Source organism: Bacillus rossius, chromosome 5 (assembly GCF_032445375.1).
Source record: "Bacillus rossius redtenbacheri isolate Brsri chromosome 5, Brsri_v3, whole genome shotgun sequence".
In the NCBI taxonomy this organism is placed as follows: domain Eukaryota; kingdom Metazoa; phylum Arthropoda; class Insecta; order Phasmatodea; family Bacillidae; genus Bacillus; species Bacillus rossius.
Genome location: NC_086333.1, coordinates 12,412,018 through 12,432,484, shown reverse-complemented (window position 1 = coordinate 12,432,484; position 20,467 = coordinate 12,412,018). Strand labels below are relative to the sequence as shown.

At 40.5% G+C, this 20,467-nt stretch overlaps 1 protein-coding gene across 1 annotated transcript in view; it reads right to left on the bottom strand.

The window, feature by feature from the left end:
- The window catches only part of LOC134531594 (exportin-5), a 298,110-nt gene that overhangs the window by 60,222 nt on the left and 217,421 nt on the right, over positions 1-20,467 (bottom strand). The window contains exon 15 of the mRNA XM_063367321.1: positions 13,238-13,476. Coding sequence (XP_063223391.1) covers positions 13,238-13,476 — 239 coding nt within the window. The remainder of the gene's footprint in view (positions 1-13,237; positions 13,477-20,467) is intronic.

Sequence of the window (20,467 nt, the reverse complement as noted above, 5' to 3'; positions counted from 1 at the left end):
ACTGCTCATAATTGGAATATTTGTAATCTTTATTTTTTTGTGTTTGATCTTGTATTCCCTTAATTTGTGAACAAGAAACATAATTTTATATGCTTCAATGTCTGTCACTTAATAGTTTAATAATTATAGAAAAGGATGTTAACCTGGTGTAACATGTGTTTGGTCCTTTGAGGTAACCGTCAGTAACATGGAAAATGGTGCTGGTACAGTTAAATTTCAAATTCCTATTGTCATTAAATTTAATATAATTTTAAATACTAAATATCACGGACTATTTAGGTACCATTGTGAGCGCTGATTTATTTCTGATCTTTTATGTCTGATAACCATTTTCATTCATTTTATATTTAACAAGTTTTCTTTGTTCTAGTTAACCTCCCTTATTTTAATAATTGTAATTGTGGAGATGGTGCCTTTTTGCTCTCGTGTGAATGTATTGCCGGAAGTTGCATTGGCGGCCCACTTTCGTTCTAGAACGTTATGGGTAAAGAACACTGTTCCATGTTGCTGTCGGGTACAGATCCCTCCGCGGGACTATTTCTTCATCCGCACGTAACTTTAATCTTTGTGGCTTATCATAATGTTTAATCGTCATAGGTGAGCAGTCCAAAGTTGTTTAATATATCTAGATGTGTTTTGCAACCAGTATGAGGAACTGTGTAATATTTAATTGTGATTGTGGGTGGAGCCAAAGGTGTCCGCCATGTTGGATTAAAAGAGTGCTGTTCATGGAAAGGGCAGGAAGGAACTAGGTAGAGAGGCAGTTGTATTGTGTGAGGCGAGAGGAATGGCCGAGCGCCGCCGTGCTGTATAATAAGTGCTGGCCAGTGACCTGGGGCCTGTGAGCATGTGATAATAAATGAATAGAAACACCAGTAGTTCGGCTTAAGTTATTCGTCCGGCGGCTCATCTTCGGCCGGACCACAAAACCCGATGAGTCGGCGGTAAAGCCGGTACCATCACATTTCTGGCGCACAACGTGGCGGCTGGACGAAGTTAGTAGTCAGCACTAGATGCAGCAGCCGGACGAGGCTTTCCATCCAGGACGCCGTGGGCAACGAGGCAATGAAACGTGACTCGAAGGACGCAGCATATAAGGAGCGAGTGCCGCAGCTGATAAGGACACAGTAGCTGATAAAGCCGCCGTAGCTGATAAGGACACGCACGCCGCAGCTGATAAGGACACCGCATCTGATAAAACCATCGCAGCTGATAAAACCGCTGATAAAACCGTCGCAGCTGATAAGGACCGCCGTGGCAGAGGAGGGAGAAGATAATTCAACAACTTCCACAGGTTTTTCCCAGCATCAGCAAAAGCATAAAGACCTTCCCATATTGAGTAACCTAAGGCAACTATTAATTGTATAATGTAATGGTATTTTTTTTTTTATTCTCTTCTTGTATTGTTTATTTATGTTCATGCAGAGACCCGTTTTCTGTATGTTAAGTGGCACGTTGCTCTGTAGGCCGGCAGTGAAAGGAAATAATTTTTCCTTTTTAATTTCTTCAGTATCATAAATATTTAAAAATTTTTTTTTTTTTTGTTTTTGCGATGTAATGCCCAGATATTTAAATTATAACTATACCTGGTGTATGGGCTGTAAAGTAGCGATTAAGCTGTATCAGAGCAAGAGTACAGTTTTTTTTTGTTTTATATATATATTGCTTCCCTCGTCTTGGTACAATGACCACTTGTTTTAACTGTTATTAATTTATTTGATACGGCATTAAAATGTCGGCGGAGGAGTATGTGTCTGAGGAGGGGAGTTCCCTTGGGCGTAGACTAAGTAATGAAAGTGAACCAGAAACCCCAGTGAAAGTAATGATGAGTGGGGGAATATTTGGCGATGATACACCGACGGGTGTGAGTACGATGTCAGGCGTTTCAGCAGGCATAGACTACAGTCTAATCGCGCAGTTGATTAACACGAGAATGCAGGAGGAAATGCGAACTTACAAGCCATAGTGAGGAGAGAAATTAAGGAAGGTATGCGGAAACAGTTAGAAGAATTTCAGGCGGAGAGTAAATCAGAAAGGGAGAGGGACAGGGAGATGATGAGAGAGCAGATAGAACAGTTACGAGAAAGTTTAGCAGAAGTCGGGAGAGAAGTAGGAGAGGAGAGGGGGAAGAGAGAGAGTGAGGTAAATAAAGTAAGGAGTGAGTTTTTTGCAGAAGCAAATAAGATAAATGCTAGAGTGGAGGTGAATGTAGGGATTGCAGGGAAAATAGCTGCAGAGCAAACAGTGCTACGTGATGACCTTGAAATCGTGCAGAGCAGTGTTGGTAGAGCGGGGGACATAATGGAGGGAGTAAAGGGAGAGGTTGCTAGAGTAATCAGCAGGGTGAATAGGCAGGAGGACAGTATGAGAGAGATAAATAAGGGAATAGAGTTGGAAAAAAATAAAGTAGAGAGCAAGTTTGAAGAAGTAGGAGAGATGTTGGCAGAAATGAAAGGGGATATTGACGGTGTAGGCCAAAGAGTGAGTCAGCAGGATAGGGAAGTTGCTGCTCTCCGCAAGGAAGTACAGGGCGGAGGAGATCGTGAATCTCACGCCGGCGCACAAACTATACGGTTAGGCATGATGTACCGAGAGCACAACATCCCTAAGTTCAGGGGTAGCACAGGCGACCATCCTAAACGACATATCATGCGTTTGCGGGAGTTTTTCCAGACTTATTCCTGTGCCGAAGCAGAAAAGCTAGTAGTTGCACGCCGTTCTATTGGTGGTAACTGTGTAGAGTGGTGGATTATTCACGAGGGAAGAGTTAATAGCTATGATGATTTTGAGCGGCAGTTCTTAAGTGAGTATTGGGGAAAACAAGTACAAAGGACTGACAGGGCAAAATTGTACCAGGGTACATGCGAGGTAGGAGGCTTAGAGAGTCACTTAGGAAAGGTGGTAGAGCGTGCACGATACTACGATGTACCATTGGAAGAGGAGGACATTGTAACACTAATCTATGAACAGGCGCCTAAGATTGTGCAGGGAATGCTGGTAGGCAAATCAATAAGTACAATAGAAGAGTTACGTTGTGTCCTGAAGGAATATGACAGAATAGGGGACGTCACACACACTTTCACAGAACCTGGTAGCAGCAACGGTAATGAGAGGGTCTATGAGCATGCGCGACAGTCACGTCAAAACAATGAGTCACAACAATACACGGGACCACCGTCACAGCAGCAGTATGGAGCACATAATGCGAGTGATACACATCAGTATCGGGGGCAGGCGTTTAGGCGTGGTTTTACTCAGGGAAATAGATACCACAGGGGTCATCAACAGTCAAGCCGCGGCTATCATAATCATGGTAATGGGGGGTGGAGTGCGTCCCATCAGAATGTAAGGAATGCAGACTTTGGGGGGTCTGAGCACATGACAGAGACTGCGCCACCGGAACATGTAGTACTGCCTGATCAGCAGGCACAGCAGACACAGGGAAACGTGAGCGGTCGTACGTAGACAATGGTCAGCGCAGTACGACCGAGAACCCAATCCGCATGACCGCAACCATATTTGAAGATGAGAGAGAGTTCTTATTATCGGAACATGAGCCTGTCGTGGATTTTTGTGTCGTGCCAGAGTTAGTTTGTCGGCTGGGTGATAAGGAGGTGGAAGTATTATTCGATTCTGGTTCAGAGATTACAGGGGTGTCTGAAAAGCTCATCATAGATTTAAAAACACGTGGTTTCAATTTTCCAACGTTGCCAGTTCCGCAGCTTACTATTATCGGCGCTACGAAGGGTAAAAGCAAGAAGGTTAACTCGCAGGTTTTTCTTGAATTGAATTTCAATAATGTTGTTTATGAGGCCGTTTGTCTGGTAATTCCAAATTTAGCAAGGGATATAATTGTCGGCATAGATTTTATGCAGACGCATAATGTTATCGTGGATTTTGTTGGCAAGGGTATTCATCTTGGAGAAAATCGTGTCAGTATGGTAGTGAAATCTTCACGAGAACAGAGAGCGGTAGAGTCGCTGCGGTTGGATATAATGGGCGAAACGGATCTGTATGAGGCAGGCTACGAGCTAGCAGGGTTGATAAGTGGTACCGAGTATTCTGTGAATAGGTTGGCAGTAGCGAGTTGGGAAGAGAAGGTGAGTGAGGTGATTGACAGCTGTGAGACGGCAAAGGAAGCTGAGAGGGGAGCGCTTAAGAGTCTCATCCACGAGTTTCGTGATGTTTTTTCCGACGAGCCGGGCTTAACCACGAGTTACGTCGCGCGCATCCCTGTTTCTGACCGATCGCCATTTAAGTCAAGGTCGTATCCCATTCCGTGGACTTGCAAAGAAGAAGTTGATAGGCAAATATTAGCGATGGAGGATAAACAGATAATAGAGAGGAGCAGTAGTTCATGGATAAACCCACTTGTGTGTGTGAGGAAGAGAGATGGGTCTGTGAGGGTTTGTCTCGACGCACGAGGCATAATCTTACGTATTTTACCAGACAGGGAGTCACCAACTGAACCGGACCTTTTATTCTCAGCTTTTCAAGGAGCTCAATGCATAAGCACGACAGATTTTTGCAAGGGATTTTGGCAAGTACCACTGCACCCAGATGATAGGCAATTCACAGCATTTTTGTATAGGGGGCGGACATATCAGTTTCGAGTTTTACCGTTTGGTTTGTCCAATAGTGTCGGCGAGTTTTGTAGGGCAGTTGAAGCGTCATTAGGCCCGGAAGTTAGTTCAATCGTCCATACTTACGTCGATGATTTGTTACTAGTTAGTGAAAGTTTTGAGCAGCATTTAGAGTCGTTGTATAAGTTATTTAGAAGATTACGTCAGGTTCATCTAACCTTGAAATTGAGCAAGTCATGTTTTTTAAGACGTCAGGTCAAGTTCCTTGGTTTTGTTCTGAGTGCACAGGGCGTTATGCCAGACGAAGATAAAGTAGAAATTATAAAAAGATTCCCTGTTCCGCGCAACACTAGAGAACTTAGAAGTTTCCTGGGATTCTGTAATTTTTATCGGCGTTTTGCAGATAAGTTTTCTACAACTGTTTAACCATTGTTAGAGTTGTTAAAAAAGGATAAAGTTTGGTTATGGGACGACAGATGTCAGGCGAGTTTTGAAGCGGCTAAAAATTTGTTTTTAAATGAGTGCGTAGCCTACCATCCTGATTTCGGTAGCATTTTCTATTTAAGTACTGATGCATCTAGCTATGGGCTTGGGGTTAAATTATTCCAAATTGATGACTTGGGAGAAGAGAAGCTTTTAGCATTTATGAGTAGGTCATTAACGGGAGCAGAACGCTCTTATACCGTAACAGAACGGGAGTGTTTAGCTGCAGTATGGGGCCTAAGCAAGTTCAGGGATATTTTGTTAGGTCACAGAGTCGTCATTTTATCGGATCATCACAGTTTATCCTTTTTGTTCTCGTGTAAACTCATGGGAAGTCGTCTAACTAGATGGTGTCTAGCGCTGCAGGAATTTGAATTAGAAATTAGATACATAGCAGGCAGGGACAATCGCGATGCTGATCTATTGAGCCGTACGGTCATCGAGAATGGCACTCTCATTTCAGAAGAGAAGCCTAGGTCTGGCCCGGTAATCGCAAAAATTAGTGTGGAACAAGATGCACATCTAGTTAAGAATTTTGGTAGTATTGCAAAAGAGCAGCGTGCAGATACTGTTTGGAGTAGTATTATTTGTGTGTTAGAGAATGTTGATAGGGACTTAGCCGATCCTGTGGTAACTAAAGTGGTTAATTGGTATTGTTTGTGTAATGAAGTTTTATTTAGGAAGGTTAATTTAGAATCCATAAGTTGGCGTGTGTGTGTGCCTAAGATTTGGGTAAGAGCAATCATTGAGCATGTGCACAAGACCACAGGAAATTTCGGGGAGAAGAAGACTTTCTGGTTGCTACAGAATAGCTATTATTGGAGTAATATGGCTCGTTCAGTGAGGCAGGTGGTGAGCTGCTGCGATGTTTGTCAGAAGTCTAAATTTCCAAATAGGAGCTGGGAAGGCCCGTGGAATGTCATTCTTCCCGCTGGCCCGCTCGACCTGTTGTCTGTGGATTTGTATGGCCCATTGCCAAGGTCACGAGGAGGTGTTAAGTATTTGTTTGTTGTTCTGGATGTCTACACAAAACATGTCATCTGCTATCCACTCAAGAAAGCAACAGGGCAAGCATGCCTTGACCGTCTGTTAGATGACCATTTCCCGTCATTTGGCAGACCTAAACGAATAATTAGTGATCATGGTACGCAGTTCACTGCTGACGTGTGGAGATGGGAATTGCTTTGGTTAGGTGTAGATTTAGTATATTCATCTATACCCCATCCCCAGGGAAATCCGGTGGAGAGATGCATGCGGGAAATAGGCCGCCTTCTTCGTACTTATTATCATGAGAGACACAGTAGCTGGGCCGATGCAGTCCCACTTTTAAATAACTTTCTCAATTTGCATATTCACGCCACTACAGGTTTTGCTCCATCAGAGCTTATCAGCGACAGTGTTATGCGTGACAGCCTTGTTGCCAGTTTGGTTTTCCCACCCGAGGTCAACGTAACCAGAGAGGATAAGTTAAGGGCCGTTTCTGAGAAACTGCGACTGGAAGGAGAGAGACGGGGTAGATATCAGAGGAGCATGTACCAAAACTTTCACGTTGGGGATAGAGTCCTGTTACGAGTGGCAGAGAGGAGCCAATTTCAAGCGAAGGAAACAAAGAAATTGATGCTTCTATATGACGGACCTTTTGTTATTTTAAGACAGGCAGGGCCTAACTCATGGGAGTTAGGGTATTTAATGCCGGCAGGCGGCATCAAAGGTGTATATAACTCGTACCTTCTGAAGCCTTATAAATAGAGACCGGAAAAATTCGCGAATTCATTTCGCGATAGGCTGAAATACAAATAGTTATAGTTCAGTGCTGCCTCTGCTATTGGCTCACAACTCACTTGGAATACTCTGGGCCAATGAGAAACGCCCAACCAAAGCTTTATCGAATCACAGGCTGCTACGTTGGGACGTCTCACAAGACAGCAGCCAATGAGTGGGTGGCATTAGACCGAGTGTACGTAGAACTATGGAGTTCATCCTACAGGTCATTGAACCCGCGAATTTTTCCGGTCCCTACTTAAAAATCAAGGGAAAGAGTGATAGCTGGTACCCATGGCAACTGTATTTAGTGTTTCATGTTCGATTATGGTGTTTTGTTTTATATATATCATTTATGTGCATTTGGAATAAGTTGAAGTATCAAAGAGTAAGGGGAAAACTCTGCTTAATATGAGTTATGAAAGTTTTGTTGTCTGTTCTTTTTGTCATATTTACATTTTCTATGCATATTATTATTATTATTATTGTTAGAACCCATCTAGCAGTTTTCCCTGGCTCATTGTTGGTAGCACTACACGGCGCTGTACCAAGTCGTTTCTTTATTGTTTTTTTTCTTTTGTTAGTTTGCGTCCTTGTACTATGTAATATGACAATGGTCACCAGTATAAGGTATAATTGCTGTAACATGAAGATAAATTGTTCCATTTCCCTTTTTACTGTATTATTAGTGTGTTAAAGTTTTGCACAATGATCTCACTTGGGTCCTTGTAATAATCAAGCGAAATGGAGGATGCATGAGATGGTTGTAAAATGTGTCTTCATTGTTTAGGAAAGAATGGAAGAAATTCCATGAATAAGTGTTTTAGTGATAACTTTGTTAATTAGTGTGTGGAGCAGGCAACTAGCCATGCAGGATACAGGTACCATTGGGGCCCTATGGTAAAATTTATTTGATGGGCATACTGTTGTTTTGAATAGCTCAAGATAATGTGTGCACACTTCATATATTTTGTGTTTATAACTTTTACTATGTATAGAACAGTGAGGCTTAGCAAGTTTGTCTCCCTAGTGATGTAATCTAGTGAGGTATTGTGTTGGGTGTTCGATGTGTCACTGCTGGAGTGTAGAAAGCGTGCCGCTGGACTAATGCAGTTTCTTTTCAGTGAGCTTTCACTGACTATTTAAAAACAAAGGGTACTACCAACTATACTTCATGCGGCAGGCCGTTTTGGAAAATTAGAACGTCTGTAAACAGCTCCATTCCAAATATTACCCTGGTAAGGAGCGAATGGCACATTTGTTTGCCTGTGTAGTATGAATTATTTTCAAACCATTTAATATTTTTTTTTTTACTTAGTTGTCTCAATCTCCAAGCCTCCTAATGAAGGTCCTAAGCAAACATGCCACCAAATAGAATGCAAGTATGTATATTTTATTTTTGTGATAGCTAACTTTTGGGCACTTAAATTTTCCATCTTTGATATTTATTAAAGAATATAAACTTGCGAGCTTCACTCTTAAAATTTATATTGGGGGGTTGTGAAGAACCTGGCCTTCCACCCGCCCAACCTTTTTGATTTATATATAATAGTTAACTTTTATGTAGCCAGGATGCATTCTATTCAGACGAGCCGGGTGAAGTAAGTTGGCCTCTGTCAAAGGTATGTCAAGTGTCCATCCTCCCATATTTGTCTACAGAGGGATAGGTGCAAATGTGGATCCCTGCACTCTTATATTGTTTTAAATTGTCAACGTATTTAGGGTCATTATGCTTTCCCCTACGCACCAACAAGGATCTACAGCATTGTGTGTGAGTTATTTAAGGAGCATGTGATAGTGACATCATGGTGTTTGAATAAATATATATATATAAAACAGATGGCGATCTGGTGTTACAATTTAAATAAGCCACAATAAATAATCTAGTAAGAACTTATGAGCATCTTCTACAATGCAACTGGAAGGACAAAAATGAGCTAATACCTTATGTTTATGGTTTTTCTTTCTCTGTTTGGACTATTAATTAAAACCAAATGCTGTAATAAAATTACTGTAAAATATGAAATTTCCCCTGGGTTACAGCAAAGGCCAATTTTATTATAATTTAACTAGTTAGCAGACTGCTCATAATTGGAATATTTGTAATCTTTATTTTTTTGTGTTTGATCTTGTATTCCCTTAATTTGTGAACAAGAAACATAATTTTATATGCTTCAATGTCTGTCACTTAATAGTTTAATAATTATAGAAAAGGATGTTAACCTGGTGTAACATGTGTTTGGTCCTTTGAGGTAACCGTCAGTAACATGGAAAATGGTGCTGGTACAGTTAAATTTCAAATTCCTATTGTCATTAAATTTAATATAATTTTAAATACTAAATATCACGGACTATTTAGGTACCATTGTGAGCGCTGATTTATTTCTGATCTTTTATGTCTGATAACCATTTTCATTCATTTTATATTTAACAAGTTTTCTTTGTTCTAGTTAACCTCCCTTATTTTAATAATTGTTATTGTGGAGTTGTGCCTTTTTGCTCTCGTGTGAATGTATTGCCGGAAGTTGCATTGGCGGCCCACTTTCGTTCTAGAACGTTATGGGTAAAGAACACTGTTCCATGTTGCTGTCGGGTACAGATCCCTCCGCGGGACTATTTCTTCATCCGCACGTAACTTTAATCTTTGTGGCTTATCATAATGTTTAATCGTCATAGGTGAGCAGTCCAAAGTTGTTTAATATATCTAGATGTGTTTTGCAACCAGTATGAGGAACTGTGTAATATTTAATTGTGATTGTGGGTGGAGCCAAAGGTGTCCGCCATGTTGGATTAAAAGAGTGCTGTTCATGGAAAGGGCAGGAAGGAACTAGGTAGAGAGGCAGTTGTATTGTGTGAGGCGAGAGGAATGGCCGAGCGCCGCCGTGCTGTATAATAAGTGCTGGCCAGTGACCTGGGGCCTGTGAGCATGTGATAATAAATGAATAGCAACACTAGTAGTTCGGCTTAAGTTATTCGTCCGGCGGCTCATCTTCGGCCGGACCACAAAACCCGATGAGTCGGCGGTAAAGCCGGGTACCAGCACACTACATAATGAAAAGATTTTTCATTTCTCTGCAACAGTTAAGGAACACCTTTTTTGTTTCTCAGCCATTGCAACTTTAAAAATAACAACAATTACAAACAGCAGTGTTTACATTCCTTAGCATCAAACAACAATGACTGTCTTACGAAAAATTTTGTGAAATTAAGTGGGAATAATTTAAAGGATACGTTTGTAAAGGTTATAAGTTAAATAAATTTGTTAATTAGAGGTAAATAATACTTCCTATCTATATTCCGAGATGAAAAAATTAGTTATAAAGAGGTTTCTCAAAAATATGTTCGTAATGTAAAGGTATATTTAAAACTAGCTCTTACGGGCAGTTCTAGGAGATTTAGAAAAAATTAGTTGAAACAAGAATTTTGTTATATTGAGGCTCGTTATATTAAGGTTGCACTGTACTTATCATTGGACTTGATGGGGCCATACCCCAGCACCTCTACTGGTAGTGACGGATGGCTTCACACGGTGGGTGGAGGCCCACCCCCTGTCCAACGCCCGGGCGGGAACCATCGCGCATGCACTCCCACGGTGCGGCTACCCCTGTGTACTATTGTTAGATAATGCTGCGCAGTTTTCGGGCCGGCGATGGGTAAAACTCTGCGAGAAGTGGCGCGTGATTGCACACACGACACTGGCATATCATTCAAGGGCAAATCCGACGGAGCGTAGCAACCAAGAAATCAAAGCGAACACCGTCTGCGCCTATCAGAGGACCACTCCCAGTGGGACACCCACATGCCCGACATAATGGTCAGTATATGCCGCCGGGCCAATGCAGCCATGGGAGAAACCTTGGTCAGGCTAGTGCAAGGGCGCAACCTCCCACTGCCGGGCCAGTACCGCATCGACGAGAGGAACCCGGAAACTGCCCACCAAACCCCCGAAGAGCGCGCTCGAGAGCTGACGGAAACACACGAAACCGCACGGCAACACCAAACCACGTACCAGGCTTAGATCACCCCAATCACAACGCGGCCCCCACCTCCTCTGACATCCGGCAAGCAGGTCTACGGACGCCTGCACCCATTGTCGGCGAGAAGCCGGTATTACTTTGCCCAACTACCACCCAAATGGATTGGGACGATGCCAGTGATTAGGACCATAGGCACCACGACCTTAGTAGTGAAACTACCATCAGGACGAGCTGCAAGGTATCAACAAGACGCCATCTGGGTAGCGAATGAGGAACCGGACGGGGCGGGCGACGAACCCAGTGCGCTAACACCCGAGGAGCCCAGGCAAACTGCACAGCCAGCTACTCCGACCCTGACAGATGCTACTCTTCGCATGATCGTCGAAGAGCCACCGGAGCCTGACACAGATGCCACGAAAGCTATGTGGGGGGTGGCAGGGAATGAGGCACCCATCCCCCCACCATGCTACAACTTCAGGTGACAGCACCACCCCTGTGTTGCACAATACAGGAGACGAGCCTCCAGCAGCACGAGGCCGCCAAGGTCGACGAGAAAGAAGGCGTAGCAGAGTCACATCGGGCTCCTTCAGGGGGGGGGGGGGGGGGGGGGGGGGGCAATAGACGTCGACCAGGGCTACGCCCTCCCTAAGCCCGATGTGCCTCACGCCACTGCCGATCCCCTCTGTTTCAAGCCTCCCGCCAACAAGTGCGTGTGTGCGTGTGTTCGGTCGCACTGCGCGAACCCTTTCGGCGCCCACCCTAACTGGAGCAGTGGAGACTGCATGTTTTTTTAAATAATATAATTCCTAAATATCTGTAATATGTAATCCTTAAATCTTAATTAACTTGTATTTTTAAAAGGTTTTAATAGTTATGTTTAACTGTCTTTAATATTAATGTACTAACGGTAAGTTCAGCACTTCCTGCGGCCATAACAACCGGGGCCCGGGGCAGTCTCTTCCGTTCGCCGTGCGGGGTAGGAAGCATTTCAGTACCTCGACGACTTCAACTTTTGCTTGTAACCGATCCGTTAACATCCGCTGTCGTAACTATTTGTTAAAACCTTTTTCTAATCCACCTTTGCGGCCTACCCTGGCAGCAGACTGTGTAAATTAATTAATTAAGCTCCCCGGAGCATTTTGGATTAATCGGCAGACTCACACTTTTGGGACCGGGCCACGCGGTGTCCTGGTCAGCATTAAAGCTGGACTATGTGCTGTTTTTTGTATGCGTTGTCAGTGTTCATGTCGCCGCTAATAAAACTTAATATTCACCCGACTCGTACTTAATTCTGACCACAAGTTTCCCAGCACAGAGGTGTGTGTGGGGCGCCTCAAGACCCCACAAGCAGTAACATAGCATGCCTGCCGCTGAGTGCTAGCAGGGGGAAGTCGAGCCTAGCTCCACATGGGTCACGTCACGGCCCTGGGACAGTCGGTAGCCGGGTCCACGTGCCCAACCACGCGGCGGCGCCCAAGGTATAAACGTACGCCGATTCGAAACCCCCCCACACAACACATTAAAACAATATTTTTTACTTAGTATATAATATTTTAGGTTCATACAGATAAGCATAGGTTAAAGATATATGAAATAAATTCTATATCTTGAAAGTCAAAATCAGGTAACCGAGGTGAATTTTGCTGCATTTGGTGTTTTGCCTTGCATTGCAGTGTTATACGGTGTATTTACTTCTATTTTGGTGTTTGGCTGTGTATTTAATTCAATTTGGCTTGTTATTTTAGTAACTGCTATTCACTATATAATCTTGCCTCTAGTTATAAAGCATGTAAACATCATATTTGTAAAGAAATAAATGTATAGTTTTTGTTTTTAGTGCACATGTTTAACATTTTCACATATTTATTTAATTAATTTATGGATAGTTTTTTTGCTTACAACCAATTCAAAGTACTTTGAGTATTTTTCGCAAAACTTCTTCACTACATCACATCGCAAGGTTTTAACTAGTTTTTCAAATGCAGAAACATTTTTATAAAAAGGTTATTAAACTAGTACATATCTTGTGTGATAGCAAATGTTGTAGTCTTTTTATTTTAAGGTGTGAATTTTCATGTTAGCGTTAAATTGCTCGAACATATTTCGCATTTTGAGTCCAGAATTCTGAAAAAAAAATTGCTAAGCTACAACTTTGAAACAACAATTTAAATACTTGTTAGCTCAGAAACGTTTTTAAAAATACATTGCACTATTAGTAGTGTTTGCTTGGCCTCTTAGAAATCAACCAGATGTATTTACAGATTTACTTGCAGTAGATATCCATAATGCAAGGAAGATACACAACCCATTACTTATGAAACAATACTAACAAAAAAAGCTCAACCGAAAAAAATTATGTACATAAAATGGAGGTGGACTAGTTCTAGGTGGAGGGCTGTCATGTGATGCTAGTGTGACCTCGGGGACACACACCTCAAGATGCACAGGACTATGGACTGGCAGGTGGCCTCGTGCCGCAGCAACAGGCCTCCCAGCTCACTTATGACCACCGCCTGGAGGGAGGAGTTGCTTCTCGGAGGCTCCGCGCTCTCCGCATCCTGGTCCATCGTGTCGTAACTGCTGCTCTCCGAGCTGCCGCCCACCAGGGCCAGCTTCAGCAGGCTCAGATACTCTCGTGTCAGAGTGCGGTTCAACATGTCCTCCAACACTTCCTGCATCAATAATAGATAAAACACTTATGGCCCATTGTAAGATTGTTAGGTTCCGTTTTTTAAATCATATTTATTTCATTATTCAAACATGAAATAAATATGAAAATACTCATTTTTAAGAAATGAAAAAGAGACAATGTTCAAAACCATCAAATTCTGGATCACAATTTTCTTGGCCATAATTATACTATAATATTTTAACACAACCTAATTAATGAAACCAATAGTAAGAAATTTTTATTTTGATTGAAAACAGTTAAAAATATCAAAGTTGCTGGCTGTTACAAAGTTTAAAACTGAATGATGAATGGTACAAAGGAAGCTACAAAAAGATGAGGAGTGGAATGGTTAAATGTAGTAACGACAGAATGCTTTGGTGAAGAAAATAGGAGTACACTGAGAAAACAGCTCACTGTAACTTCAGCTATGCCTCCTACATTTAAAATATTCGAGTTTACTAACACAGGTAAGTAAATCCATATAACTTGGTTGAGTTAAGTTATCACTAAACCACCATAATATTTACATTATAAAATAAAATTTTTAATTTCTAAAATTTATTTGAATAATATTTATTTTGCCATATAAAACAGTAGTTAATAAAATGGAGGATAAAAAAAATCAGGTAAAACTTTACTGAAAATATAATTCAAAAAATTTAACTTTATATTGTGAAATTATTATTTTCACCCTTGAATGCAAATTAAAAAAAAAATCTGTCTAGAAAAATCTTAACAGCACAAAACAAACTGTGCTGTATGATTTAATTGACAAAACAGATTTAAGATATCAAAAATAACACCAACTCATTTATTCCTTCCGAATCATCACTAACAACAACTCAACTTTTTTATTAAAATCTAAAGAGAATAATCCAAAACAGATTTATTCCAGTATTCCAGGGTTCCCACACACTTCTTCCACCCGATTTCCCTGAGTTTTCCCTGTTTTCCCTGTCTAACAAAAATGACTTAGGTATATCATAAACTATTATATAACTATTACATATCTCGACAACCATTTTGAATAATGATACACAGCACGTTCAATGAACAACAACCCTCTAAATATATTCACAAACTTAAGCCTAGGCAATATAACAAATTAGTGTTAGTCGACTAAATATGAAAATAATTTGTTAGATTGTAACTATTGCTCTTAATATGATACAGGTTTGTACTTACATGGATTATTAACCAATAACAGCACTGTGTATTCTACCGAGAATTCACACTTACACTCAAAACTATAAACAGTTTTAACTTGAAATCTGAAGGGGGAAAAATGTATGTACAAACATTAAATCATAGATATTGCATTTCATGCTTTTAACTTTTTTATTTTTTCCTCAAGTTCCACTTTTTCTTTTTCTAAATTAGATTTTTTTATTTGCAGTTGATTTTTTAATGATTTTTACTATCTTGTTCTGATTGGAGTGCAGTGGTATGCTTGGCAGACATAAGCATTTGAAGACAAGTATCCATGTCTGACCTGCATTCTTCTTGTTTACTAATCAGTTTCCTTGGGTCCAAACAAGAAGCCGATTTTACCATTTTATTCTTGATAGGACTTCGCTCCACAATTTTTTTTACAGTAAAAACCATAAACGTTTTGCATTGTAGCAGGAATTTTTGTTTTTGTAGTTCATTTACACGAGAAACATTCAATTCGTGCTTTGCAGCCAAACCAATATTCAAATTTGACAATTTGATTCCATTATTTACATCTTCTAAATCCACCTGTGTCAGCTTGTATGCAGTGGTAGCACATTTTAAAATGTCTGATTTAATAAATCGCCACATCAATATCCTCACCAAATCTTCTACGGCTTCAAGTAAAAATGGTACCATTGGTTTACAAGTCTGAAATATTTTTAAAAATGGCTCCAACGTGTATGCTATTGTCAAAAAGAAGTGAAGCTTAGCAAGAAGAAGTGGGTCCAGTGAGCATTCCTTAACTTTCTGAACAGAAAATGTTGCAGGTAACTCAGAAGACTTAAAAAAAGTCTTGATGTGCGGAAACATTTTGATAACTGTCTCGCAAACTGGTACATTCTCTAACCAGCGGCAATTACAGAATTTGCGAGGAAGTAAACTACAGCCAGTAGTTCGTGTGAAATCAGATCGACGTGTAGGCGAATCCTTAAAAACATTCTACAAGGACTTCAAAAATAACATTACATCCCAACCTGCTTTGCAACAGCCTGATTGAAAGGCACCAAGAATAACATGGAGGCCACAAGAACCTAAATCCAACATCTCTGGATCCTCTTCACAGCACTTCGTTTCAGCTTTCAACTTTTTTAGGAATGACCAATTCACATTGGGCCCATCCATAGATACTTGTATAATCTTAGATAACTCAATATTTTCAAGACCTTCTTTAAATCCTACCACAAGATCAGCAGCAGTAGAATGACCCAAAAATGAGGAGTTCCAGTATCTAGTAATAACCTTGTTTCGATTTACATCCCATAAGTGCACTGCAATGTCCATCTGTTGCTGCTTTGCAATGCCATTGAAGGATTCATCGAAACATACCACGATCTATGTAGCAAATCGCACTTCGTCACTAAGTTTGTGATGAAAATATGGTGCCAAACCATAACAAATCAAATACTGTATGCAGTTTTGGAAGCACTCAACTAAAATTCTTTGGCAACTTGACTGTCAGGAAACATTTTTGTGAAAAGTGTGTTTATACCTTTTTGACTATTGAAGCTATAACCTTTCGCTACAACATGCAATGCCCAAAGAATTTATGCGCTTTTTACATCAGTGTCTGAACGAAAACCTAGTTTACTAATCTGTCCAACCTTACTTGTACCAGGGGAAGGGGTTTCGGTCACATTTGGAGATGTGGGACATAGGCCTAGGCCTAATTGTGTCCCGCTGGTACATGTAGTATTTACGCAAATCGACTTAGTCTGTTGTACTATTTCTGGCTGGGGTAGGAATGTCATAATGCTCGCTGACCTCACACGTTCCGTAAGCAACTGCTTGTGGTATTTTCCTTCTTCGTGACTTTTGATGGCTTGCCTTCCCATTGTACTAAACAAAAAAATTTTCCAGCACAATATGCAACGAGCGCTGTTCTCTTTTCCATCAACACGACGTAACCACGACTGCCAATTTGGAAAAAGTTTGCCGTTTAACCAAGAGGGGTTAAACTTGGACATCTTTAAAAACAATACAATTAACACATAACATAACATTTATGACACATAATCGTAAAAATAGCGGGGAAATGTACTCGTCATGTAACAGCCCAACGTCTATTATCGCTATTGGTATAATTGTAGGGAGAAATGAAACTTGGCTAAACAGCCAAGCCAATAGCTGTTTACATTGGTTGTATTCGTAGGGAGGAGTAGAGAACGGAGGAACAGCCGCACCAATAGCTGTTTGTTATCCAAATAAGATCGCTACAAAAAAAAGTCATTCGAATTTCATGAAAGGAAAGGGGAGCTTTGTTTAACTTTTCACCATTTGACAGACTTTATGCTTTAAGCAACTCAAAAATATAAACAATCGCCCAGAAAGCTTTTGTTAAGGCTGAGTGTTAATGTTGATAAATATATGTGGACTGTATCGAAAAGTTTTTAATCGACGATGCAACATAAATTACACGATAGCAATCGCCCGCACCATTGCGACGTACCGCCATCATGCCGAACCAAACCAAGACTGTCTTTTGTTTCTCACTGCCGGGATGCCACTCTTACGGTTTATGGACGCCATCACTTGCAGTGTTCCAACCTGGTGCCAACTGTAGAAAGTTGGGGCGCGGGTAATTTAAACTGTGTCTATCACTTGGCCCAGTACAAGTGCCACAAAGTTAACTCACAACACAGTTCTATAGACAAGAGTTCACACTAAGTACCAAACACTGAGGAATATCACTAATGATGTCTAAAGAAACGTAAATATCAATGCAGAGGGGAAAAAAAATTGAAGATAAATTTAATCAGAAATTTTCCTGTTTTTTCCCTGTCCCAGTTGAACATGTACATTTCCCTGAGTTTTCCAGGTTTTCCCTGTTTTCCCTGTCTGCGGGAACCCTGTATTCATATCTATAGTAGTGCGATTAGTTTTTTTCTATGGTATAACTCTGTTTATGTTAGTTTGTGTTGTATAGTTCTTCTATGTTGTATTCTTTGTGTATGTGACTCAAGCGAACAATGAATTTGTTTATCTCAATATGTCTGAAATATGCTCAGTACTAGTTTACTTTTGTCTAACAGAAAACAGTTTTTAGTGTGCATATGATCTCGTTCACTGTGTGTGGGATCAAAACTGTTTTGTTCTAGGTACTAAACATAACTTAGCAAATCTCTGTGACCAGTTTGATGCGGATTATGTCACCATTGAGACAGCCACCCCTACTATGCCACATTTCGACGAAGCTGCACATGCTGCTCGCATGTTGGACTTTGAAGATAATTATTTACTATTATGGCAATTGATACTATCACCATTCTCATGGAAAATGAGTTATCTGTGAGTCATGCTTGACGCTCGAGTAGCATTACCAAAAATTACGATTGAAACAAGTTACAAATGTGCCCGTCTAAGACGACGACTGTTCCTTGCACGTACGGAACAACATTTACAAATCATCTGGATGACTGTGCAGATAATCGGGTGTAAAATTCTGTTAATGAATATTTAATTATTCAAAAACTGTTCCGGTTAACATTAAATAAAGAGTTTGAATTGAATATGAAAATTTATTCTTTTCCCCATGAAAAATACATGTTCAACACACAATTTTTCGAAGGAAAAAAACCCTCATGTTCTGTTGCTGATCGCTATTCACAGTCCTGTGCCATAACAAAAGAATATCCCTAGCGACCTATCATCTGCTAGGTACAGAAGAAAACAGGCACTAATGTCCTGGTGGACCAACAGACCACCCGGGATTATGTCACACGCCTGGAGCCTAAAAAACTATAGTTAAAACTTCAGAAATTAAGAAAAATTGTTAAAACTTATCAGCAGCATGGCTCCGACACTTAAGCACTAATCTGATCCTGCAACGAGCCCCTGCCCCGCACGTCCTTTGACACAGTACTTGAACAACAACGAGCTAGAAAAGCACAGTACAAAAAAATACAAAAAATTACCAACTGTGGACTTCCCCGAAAAAGCTGCCTCCCTATTGGCTATAAATATTGTTCTTACAATTATTATTCTGTGATTCCCAGTCTAAGATTTTTCCTACGACCTGGAAAATGTCTCAGTCCCTCTCTAACAAAGGATGCGATATACTGTCTCTCATTTCGGCACCTCAGCAAAGCGCATCTTACTTTCGTTCTTTCTTTCACAGACACCACTGTCTCACATTGTAGAAACATCCCAAACACACCAAGAAATACACAAGTAAAAATATTGCTACATAAATTAAATAAAATACCAAAAATCACACATACATATATAGCAATTGTAAGAGCATAGTGACAATTGGTAAAAATGTAGTTAAGATTGTTTTCTAAATAAAAAAAAATTAAATATCAGAATTACTTAGGAGAAAATTCCAAACTATAAAAATCTAAATACAAAACTAGATCACATGACCTTAACCTATATTATCAGCTGATATACCATCTTACTGAAAAGCATCATGTCTGAAAAGACTCTTGTGACATTATAGATGACAGGGGTCTGCACACCACACACTCTCCTACACTGATGAAGATCCAAAACAATGGACTAATTCCTCTAAATTGTTCAAGACCCTTGTAACTGATAGCAGTGACATTTCCCCAGTAGAACAACTTGACTACTTGAAAAATTCACTCAATGGTAAGTCTTTGGGTATGGTTTTCAGTCCTTACCCATGCCAGACACAAATTTTGATGTAACTTGGAAAATGATATTGAATCACTATGACAACAAACGATTCAAGTAGACATGCACGTTGATGATTTACTGTAAGCACTTTTTGCATTCAAAGAATATCCAAAATCCCTTCGTCAATTATCGAGAGTCATAACTGAAAATGTGTCAAATTTAAAAGCTATTGCAGGGCCTGTTGACCAATATTACTTAATTTTGCTTCCAGTAGTTTGAAAAGTTTGGATCCTATACTCCACACACAATGGGAAATGACATTTTCAAGTGAATTCCAAACAATAAGTTGTAAAATTGTTGGAAAAACACTGTAGAGCACGCTAAACAGTAGGCTCAGACAAAGGTGTAAAACACAATGCCCAACTGAAAATTGCAAAGCTCACCAACTGGGCACATAATCATGGCCAGCTCGGCAAGTGTTTGATAATCATTTCAGACTGCATGTGGCTTGTACAAAGAACCTCGTGGCTTGCACAAATTTTCATATTTCCACCAGCATTTTTCAGAAGATTGCTACCAGGTAGTCAAGGTGTTGAAGGTGTGTATCAACTGCCTTGCAAACTCACACTACTCAAAACAGTGTCAATCAAAATCCTCATGTCATTAGTTTGGTTACAGACACCATTCTTTGTTGCACTTCTGACATAAAGCTAATATTAAATTTAATGACAAGAAACTGTCCAGATCAAGTTGTGTCGGCGGTGTCTCTGGCCACAAATGCAAGGTCAACAGTGTTGCTCCCTACAGCAAGAGAATGTTGTTCGTGCACTGTTAAGACACAGTCAGCCAGGTTAGTATCAGCACTGAACACAGTCTACGCACTTAGAAATACACCTATAAATATGGCCAAATATTGTACAAGTGAAGTTTATGTATGTAATTTCTTAAATCACTAAGTAGTTAGTAGTTAGTAGTAAGTAGTTAGTTCATCTCTCCTCTGATGTGATGAAGACTGTAACTGATATCAAGCATGCAGACCCTATTTTTGCCACACCAGGCAAAATTAATCTGCTGATTGGTGCAGATATTTTTCCACTTCTTTTGACAGGACACAAGCATTTGGGGATGCCTATGGTTTTAAAGTCTGTGTTTGGCTAGATTTGGGTGGAAAATGTACCTTATGAGTACACTATTACTGA